General features: G+C 37.3%; 2 protein-coding genes across 2 annotated transcripts in view; both read right to left on the bottom strand.

Annotated features, from left to right (window-relative positions):
• Positions 1-2,257: 2,257 nt before the first annotated feature.
• Positions 2,258-4,183, bottom strand: LOC103522105 (tyrosine-protein phosphatase 69D). Its single transcript, XM_026822327.1, has 3 exons — positions 4,021-4,183; positions 2,724-2,983; positions 2,258-2,414 (listed from the first exon to the last, which is right to left on the bottom strand). The coding sequence occupies exons 1-3, from the start codon at positions 4,029-4,031 to the stop codon at positions 2,284-2,286; spliced, it is 402 nt and encodes a 133-aa protein (XP_026678128.1). The 5' UTR covers positions 4,032-4,183; the 3' UTR covers positions 2,258-2,283.
• LOC113465300 overlaps positions 4,057-9,176 on the bottom strand; it is a 31,894-nt gene continuing 26,774 nt past the window's right edge. The window contains exons 2-5 of the mRNA XM_026822328.1: positions 7,746-7,894; positions 5,810-5,954; positions 4,459-4,573; positions 4,057-4,155 (exon numbers count right to left, since the gene is read on the bottom strand). Coding sequence (XP_026678129.1) covers positions 4,057-4,155; positions 4,459-4,573; positions 5,810-5,954; positions 7,746-7,779 — 393 coding nt within the window. The 5' untranslated portion in view covers positions 7,780-7,894. The remainder of the gene's footprint in view (positions 4,156-4,458; positions 4,574-5,809; positions 5,955-7,745; positions 7,895-9,176) is intronic.

The following is a 9,176-nucleotide window of genomic DNA, read 5'->3' on the forward strand; positions in this document are numbered from 1 at the left end:
CTATTATTGTGGTCAAATTTTCAAATTATATTGAGGATAAAATTCCATACCTCGGCTGGGATTGAACCCACGCCCTCCTGTTTACCAGGCGAGCGCCTTGACCACTACATCACCGAGGTAGGTGGTCTGTCAAAAGAAATAAGATTTCCGGTTACATCCTGTATTCCTCGATCCTACTCTTTCACTCCCAATATCTATCTTCACTGACACTATTTTCGCAGTAAATTTTCATGTCAAGAAGAAAAATAGCACAGAAAAGCCAGTTCAACAGAATGAGGTGTAACACTTCTGCCATTTCAAGTAAGATTCTAGGCTAGGTAAGGAAGAGAGCCCCAATACCCATACGAAGGCTCATTAGGCAGGCGATCTATAACTCGAGAACTCCAGTCAGAATTGTCCAAACTGGGGACCGGACTGTGTCCCTCTTCTAGGACCGTAGAATGTGTTCCGATGGTACTTTCTTTTCCTGAACGAAAGTTAAATCCCTTAGGAAAAAAAAGCCACGTATAATAAACATGGCTATTAACAACAGAACTTTGTAATTTTGTTAAAAGGCAACAGAGTATTTTTCGCAATTTCAGTATCAGTGTTAATTTTTAGGAATTGAGTTTTAAAACCCCCCCAACTTCCTAAAGTAATATTCCGAGTCCACAGATGTAGTCACTTCTGCTTCCACTTTGGACAGCCCTCACGTTAAAACAAACCTGACTATTCCTACATAAAAAAAAAAACTTATAGCACATACGTACAGTCTTACACATGGGAGATAAACTATCCATTCGTTTGAGATACCTTCGTTACATATGTTAAGATACAAGAGAAAAAAAATGCAACAAGTACTAGCGTATTTACGATGTTTGATCGGGCGGAAAGTTACAACTTAATATCAGTGTACTGCCCGAACGAATAATTTTATCTCCATATTATCTCCGTATGTAAGATATCCATATTATATCCGTGTGTAAGATAGAGATGTAACAGTACCCATCATCCTAGGCAGCAAAGTTTTAAATGCAGGCTGTAGTTGCTTATGGCTCATTGGTAACTAATGGATTAGCTTTGGCTCATTGTATTTTAAAAAAACAAAAAAAAAAAAATTTAAAAAAGGAAAAAAAAAAAAAAAAAAAAAAAAAAAAAAAAAAAAAAAAAAAAAAAATGAAGAAATGCACAAACCGATCATAAAATTACGAATTCGCTGGCAATATGTTACCACACGCAGCTGTTTTAAAGGTACGAAAACGGAACTTGAAACAACTGTATTTCTAGAGTTTCATTCCATTTTAGGAAGTTTCAATGTTCCAATATCGGAATCCCAATATTATTCACAGATTTACAATACATAGTAAGAAAAAATGGTTGAAATGGTTCTAAATATAAATATCTAATAGTACATATTGCATATTCGGCATTCCCTTGCTAAAGGTATAGCAAAGATTGAGTGCGAAGGGCATCCACTCGCAAAATTTCTAGCCAAAACCAAATGTCAGCCCAAAGCAATCATTCCACCAGGGCTGATTGAAAGGCCGACGAAAAACGCCGACCCCGTCTGAATACGGGAAAAGGCGAAGAACATTTGGTAGCTTCAAAACAATCGCAGTGGAATATATAAAATCAATCTCGGGTATCTAAGCAATTAGATCCTCGACAAAACCTGTAGTTGGGTGGAAGACCTCCTTTTGGAGAATCCTGCCACATTAAATAAAGCAAAAAAGAAGAAGAAGAATGGATCTATTGATCCACTGCGAAAAAGAGAAAACCAACCTGTAACAACAAATCGGTCCATTTCGTTCGGATACTCGGGGTATGTTCAACTTCATCAGCCACCTGCCCTGATCTTCCACCGTACTCCAGTTGACTTGGTTGAGCTTCTCCTTATCCGGTATAGTGGGTGGCATGGTGCACAGGGCCCTCTCTTCTCTTCTTAAAAATATAAGTAATTATATATACGAGTACATATATATATTTTTTTTCTTGAGAAATCGCGGAATCACATTCAGAAAAAAACGCGGAAAAAGTGCCAGTGAGTTTTATGTATGTTTGCAGATGGACACTTGGGAAATGAGTTTTAGAAAACTTTTGGACATATTTGATGAGTGTAAACTGAAGCTTAAACCTTTCAGGCTTCCAAGTTTCTGGAGGGAGCACAAAACTAAGGGAAGTTAATTCCTATATCAATAGCCGTGAATAGCCCCTATTGGTATAGGTATTAAGGTGAAAATAAGATTGAGAAAAATTCAGAGAATTCAAGTTAGTATTAAGATGGGTAAATAAAATGAACAATTTTCACTTACCGATGACTTCTATGAATCCTGAGTAGTTACTGTTCACATCCAGCATTCCATCGAACACCATTGGCATTCCATTCCCATTGGTTGAGGGCTGGGTGGACGTCTCAACTGACGGCACGGGGATACCTAGAGGGGAAAAGATACGAAATTTATTATTGTGTCTCCTTGGTTAAAAATTCAGTTTTTCTCGTGGGATAAGTTGACGATTCCATTTGTCATAGTCTCGAACCACCCCAGATTACGAGACCCTAACCATAATCAAGCAAAGTTACAGGAAGTAGCTACTCAATAAAATTGTCCTTACGAGGCTGAGTGATCCCCGAACTCCAAGGAATGAAAAAAAAAATAATAAAAAAAAATTGACCCCGCCGGGAATCGAACCCGCAACTTCGCCTAGTGTCATACCCACTCTGCCACGGAAGACAACCAACGTACCTATACTCCTCAGCGTTGAAGTCAGAATATCGTCTCGCTTGGCCCGAGGTATGTCAAGAACTAACGAAGGTATTTCGGCCGGGATAATCGGGGCACCGGACGAGTTTAGGGGCGTGGCTTGAGTGGGCGGAGCTTCCGTGCTAGGGCTGGGCGTGGACAGGGCAGGTTTAAGACCCACGCATACCTTACACATGGAGTTACGCGTGGCTTCACTGATGGTTTGGTTGTCGCCCAGGTATATGTCGGAGGAAAGGGCGTTGCTAAAAATTTTAAATTATAGATTTATTTATTCAAAATCCCAGGCGGTTTTCAAAACAATTATAAACAAAGTTTTAATAAGATCATAGATATACTTGGTAAAACTTCAATATTGAATATTAAAAACAAAGTTTTATAGGTAAGAAGTGAATTTACTTAATTTAAGCTATGATTTCCTTCTTTAGGCTGGCTGAACACAACGAATAGCTTCTCTGAAAGATTGGATAAATGCATTCAAGCTGATTACAATTATAAACAAAGTTTTAATAAGATCATAGTTACACTTGGTAAAACTTCACTATTAAATATTAAAAACAATGTTTTATAGGTAAGAAGTGAATTTAATTTAAGCTATGATTTCCTTCTTTAGGCTGGCTGAACACAACGAATAGCTTCTCTGAAAGATTGGATAAATGCATTCAAGCTGATGGCCGCCATATGGCCGATGTTATATTAAAAAAGTAAATATGACCTGACAATCTCTCCTCTTGGGACTAATTCAATACTAATGGTGGATTTCACGAATGACTTAATGAGAGATTCCACTAATGGGGGAAGTTTAATAATCAAAAAAGGAGTTTTTAAAAATTAAAAAAGGAGGAGTCTTTAAAAACTCCTGTTTGAAAACTCCTTTTTGGATCATTTAATATTCTCCCATTAGTGAGTATTAAAAAAAGTAAATATGACCTGACAAAATCTCTCCTCTTGGGACTAATTCAAGACTAATGGTGGATTTCACGAATGACTTAATGAGAGATTCCACTAATGGGGGAATTTTTAATAATCAAAAAAGGAGTTTTTAAAAATTCAAAAAGGAGGAGTCTTTAAAAACTCCTGTTTGGATTATTGAAAACTCCTTTTTGGATCATTTAAAATTCTCCCATTAGTAAAATATCTTATCAAGTCATTGGTGAAATCCACCATAAGTATTTATCTTTGAAAATAATCGACTTGTGATTTTTTTATTATTTTTTTTTATTCATGATAATTCACTGAATGACCCTGTACAACAAGTCAGTTGTCTGGGGACGTTTCTCACCTCTCAAACATGTCCGCGATATAGGTACCACCCCGGCTACTCGTGTGTACCTCCTGGTATGAAGACACTTTGGTTTCCTCGGGTGGCGGGAGATCCGCGACACTCTGGTTCGGTTCCAGCTTGATCACAAAAACTCTGAAAAGAAGAAAGATTATGTTAAAATTTGAAACTAGAAATAAGTTCCAACTTGATTACAAAGACTCTATGGAGGATATAACGAAAAAAGAACATGTGAAAACTAGAAAGAAAGTGTAAAAAAATAGATAGAATACCTATAAATACTGATATAGATAGGCATCTTGTTTAAAAAGAGGGAGAATATGTGGGAGAGGAAAAGAGAGAGGGAGGGAGAGAGAGAGAAGGAGGTACAAAGGAAGAGAAAAGAAAGCCGGGAAGCTCGTATTTATAAGAGTAATTTCTTGGCAGTAACTTTTTTACCCTTTTTAAAGTGGAAGCCAAATGAAACAAGCCATTGTCCCGCCGGTTTAGCTTTGGGAATTCCAGATGAGTTTCCACGGTTGTCTTGTTCACTTGACGTATAGTGAAATTGGTCCTGAGAAAAGAAAAAAATATACAAATGTATTACCTGAAAAAGAAGTTAAAATCTTCCCCCTTCTTTTTTTAAAATTTTAATAGGACAATCTAAAAGTTCAAAATTTATCGTTCTAACTACCTCTTTATTATCACAGTAATCATGTTCACCAATTCAGTCATACAATCAGTAGGCCCTTTTTTAAAATTTTAATAGGAAAATCTAAAAGTTCAAAATTTATCGTTCTAACTACCTCTTTATTATCACAGTAATCATGTTCACCAATTCAGTCATACAATCAGTAGGCAGGCAGTACATACACACAATGTATAACGTGTATTATGTTCTTAATCCTATAAAATACACGAGACCTTGTTTAGACTGCTGGGGTAAAAGGACTCTTTAGTCTCATTCGACCAGGATAAACAAGGGTAGGTATATGTATTCTATTCTTTCCTTCCAACTAGAAAGTCGAAAGGAAAGTGATATCTCAAGTGTGGAGTGTGGGCGTCTGCTTTAAATAAACTTTCTTGCTTGCCCTGTGTTCTCGAGATTTTATAATTAAATCATTAAAAGTTTTCTCTTCGCGTGTAGCTTTCTTTGAATTCCTTCTAGAAATAAAAATTCAAACAAAAAGTGTAAAAATTAACAAAAAAAAATGAGAAAAATATGCTGAGAGGAGACATAATGAGGAAAAAAAAACAGACTGAAGGCGGAAAAGCGAGGGAAAAAAAGGTCATGGGAATTCCCAGTGACTCATCAGACAGAATTGATTGGAGAACGAGAATAATGATGCACTGTTTGAATGGGCCTTGTTTTATCTGCCTTCTACGAAAAAGAGATCGTATTCGTATTTCTTTTGTTCCTTTTTCCTACTCAGTCATTACTGTATTTCCTCTTTACTATGTTCGTATCACGTATTATTTGATACCATTACAGCAAGGAAAGTGAAAATTTCCCTCGTACTTATATTTGAAGAACCAAACCGGCCAAGAGCTCAATCCTTAAATGTATCAAAATTTTGATTGATTTGAAGGTATGGTATTGTAGTTCCTGAGCTACAAGTAAATCCAATAAACTTCAAGGTAAAAAAAAGGTATACCTGTCAGGTCTGTCAGGTCTATTAGATAGACCTGACAGGTATACCTGACACCTGATGAGCAAACACACTATCAAGTAGACCTCATCAGGTGTACCTTTCGTCTACCTAATAAAGAGTGGCTGGCCCAAGAGATGAGGACTGTCCTGTCCACTTACTTGTCTGGGGATTCATCCAGGCCGGACAATTGATCTCTCTCCCAGGTGACGTTTCCCAGGGGATATCCCTCCAGGATACAGGAGAGAGTGGCTCGGGAGCTAACGTTCCCTCGGGCATCCTCAGTCCGCAACACTCTACCAGGCACTGGAAACAGAGAGGTAAACTTCGGTTAAACCACGCGGTTTAAAAAGTTCTCAAATCAACATTTCTTAGATAGTGGTATAACTTATAATTAAAATTTTCGTCCATTTAGTTTGTAACAAATAAATAATAGGATAAGGAAAGTAAAAAAGAGAAAAAAATCAAGACACAAACTTTTGATGGTCAAAAGGTTCTAAGGAAAAGTTTAAAAGAAAAAGAGAGTCCCCCCATTAAGAAATATGAATATTTGTTGAGAATTATGAAAATATAAATAAAAAATGTGGATAATTAAACAAAAAATGTGTTTTTAAGGAAGGGAACTTTCCTTGTCAAGTAGCTGTAACACTAAGCTGGCAGTCCGAAGGTCCCGGGTTCAATACCTGGACCCAGTAGTTTCAAATAGGTATCCTCCCTGTTTATGTCCCCCAGCCAAACTAAGCTGGTCTACTCCCTAAGTCCCCCAGCCAGACTTTTATTCAAATATGTACCTAATAATAAGCATAAAAACAGAGTACTTAAAAGTACAAGTAAGTACAACAAGTCAATATAATCCCCCTCTACCTACACAGATCGAGCTTTCAGTCACAGGAGCTTGCAGGTTTCAAGTGCCAGGAGCCAGAAATTAAGTCCCTTTTAATTACGTAAAATAATTACGTTAAGGAGAAAACGAAAGATTGTTCTTGAAGAGAGCAGTGAGGAAGGGAGGGGACGAGAGAGAGAGAGAGAGAGAAAGGGAGGAAAAAGAGGGGAGAGAGAGAGAAGAAAGAAAAAGGAGGGAGGGAGAAAGACGAGACGAAATAAAATAATGGAATGGAATAGCATTTAGTCTTTTCACTTTGACTAAAATAAAAAGGTACTTAATAAAGAGAGAGAAAACGAAAGATTGTTCTTGAAGAGAGCAGTGAGGAAGGGAGGGGACGAGAGAGAGAGAGAAAGGGAGGAAAAAGAGGGGAGAGAGAGAAGAAAGAAAAAGGAGGGAGAGAGAAAGACGAGACGAAATAAAATAATGGAATGGAATAGCATTTAGTCTTTTCACTTTGACTAAAATAAAAAGGTACTTAATAAAGAGATCTTCTTGCCAAATTATGTAAATTAAAAACTATTCAGTCTTGTAGAATAAGGCTGGTCTCACAGTGCACGCGTAAACGCGGGACTTTGAGTAGCACGTAGTCGGCTGCAAAACCAAACTGGGGGACTTTAAACAGGGAGTAGACCAGCCTGAATTTCTCTTGCTAAAGAAATAGCGAAGGTTGAGTGCAAAGGGTACTTATCCACTCGGAAAAAATTTGTAGCCAAAACCAAATGTCAGCCTAAAAGCAAGCACCCCTTGAGAGGCTGACGAAAGACGCCGACCCCGTCTGTACACGGGAAAAGTAATAAAGAGATCTTCTTGCCAAATTATGTAAATTAAAAACTATTCAGTCTTGTAGAATAAGGCTGGTCTCACAGTGCACGCGTAAACGCGGGACTTGGAGTAGCACGTAGTCGGCTGCAAAACCAAACCTGGGGGACTTTAAACAGGGAGTAGACCAGCCTGAATTTCTCTTGCTAAAGAAATAGCGAAGGTTGAGTGCAAAGGGTATCCACTCGTAAAAAAATTGTAGCCAAAACCAAATGTCAGCCTAAAAGCAAGCACCCCTTGAGAGGCTGACGAAAGACGCCGACCCCGTCTGTACACGGGAAAAGGCAAAGGACCAAAAAGAGACGGATTAGCGATCTCGATAATTATACAGAAGCCACAACAGTGAAAAAGAAATCTCCTTTTTGTGTTCAACCTAACCCTATAACACTTACCAGTCACATTGAATGTCAAAGAATTGTTCGCCATCTCCTCTCCATCCACGGCAAAGCAAGTGTACCTCCCTTCATCCTCAAACTGAAGCTTGCTGATATTCAGTCTCAGATAGGAAGAGTAGTCACTTTCGCCAACCTCAAACTCGATCCTGAAACACGAGTAAAAGTTTAGTTAATATTTTTGTAGACTCTTGAGTGGAAGGTAAAAAGAGGTTTACACCAGAGACGTTCTCTATCAACTAATCTTCAGAGCTCTATGATCTACTTATCTGGTACATACGTGGTCAAATTGCCAAATAAATGAGGATATTGTTCAATGCAGTTTTCTAAAAGATCTCATGTTATCTTCAAGATATCGTCTTTGGTTACAAGGCTCTTTTTTCTATGGAAATACTATTCATATTGAAAAAGCTGTTATCTGGTAGGTACATACGTGGTCAAATTGCCAAATAAATGAGGATATTATTCAATGCAGTTATCTAAAAGATCTCATGTTATCTTCAAGATATCGTCTTTGGTTACAAGGCTCTTTTTTCTATGGAAATACTATTCATATTGAAAAAGCTCCAAGGACAATCTGTTCCATATTTTCAGCACTTGAGTGTACACAATTCATAGAAAAAACAAAGTTCCAGAAAACTACCAATGTCGTACGCAAACTAAAAGCAGACGCCAGTCTCTTCAAACAATTTATTCAAATGAAGAAAAGCGTCTATGACGGACTGCGTCACGAGGTTTTTCCTTTGGAAAATTATGCGAAATCATGTCTTGTAAAATGGGAAATTAATTGAAGGAAATGAAAGATTTAATGCATTTATACGTCTGTTTTTGTACGTCCCCTTTGCCTACCTAGTTTTAGATTCAATTTCCTCTTAGGTCGCTCTGTAACACCGGAATGCCCGTTATTTTTTATTTTTTTTTTTTCCTTCTTCTTCTTCGTTAAAAAAATAAGTGAAATAAAAAGGCCTTTTTTCGTCTAATGAAATTTTCTGGTCTAGTACCGTTTAAAACTAGAAGTGAAAAGTTACACCTCCTGCTACTATGTACAGAAGTTAAATTACCTTTTCTCTCACAGAACAAACTATCTGGGGCGTTTAGGCGTCAACTTTATTTAAACATTAGACATAATATATAAATCAATGAACAAATGATAATGAAAACACCTTGCTTCAGATTACACGATTTTAGTGCGCTCATAAAACATGCTAGCAAATCTTCGCTCTTTACTGATAAATTTAGGGTGATCAACTGAACACCGTTTTCTAGGAAATGAAATCTCTACTGACTGTGATTCATTTTTTATCATCTTACCTGTATTCTTATGGTATCAATACCTTTCCTTGAAAGTTAAAAAATACCTTATAAGGTTAAGAAAAAAGGGTTTGGATTTTTACGGGTACCTTTAAATTGGTAGGTACAACAAGGTGGGTA

Source organism: Diaphorina citri, unplaced genomic scaffold (assembly GCF_000475195.1).
Source record: "Diaphorina citri unplaced genomic scaffold, Diaci psyllid genome assembly version 1.1 scaffold316, whole genome shotgun sequence".
In the NCBI taxonomy this organism is placed as follows: Eukaryota; Metazoa; Arthropoda; class Insecta; order Hemiptera; family Psyllidae; genus Diaphorina; species Diaphorina citri.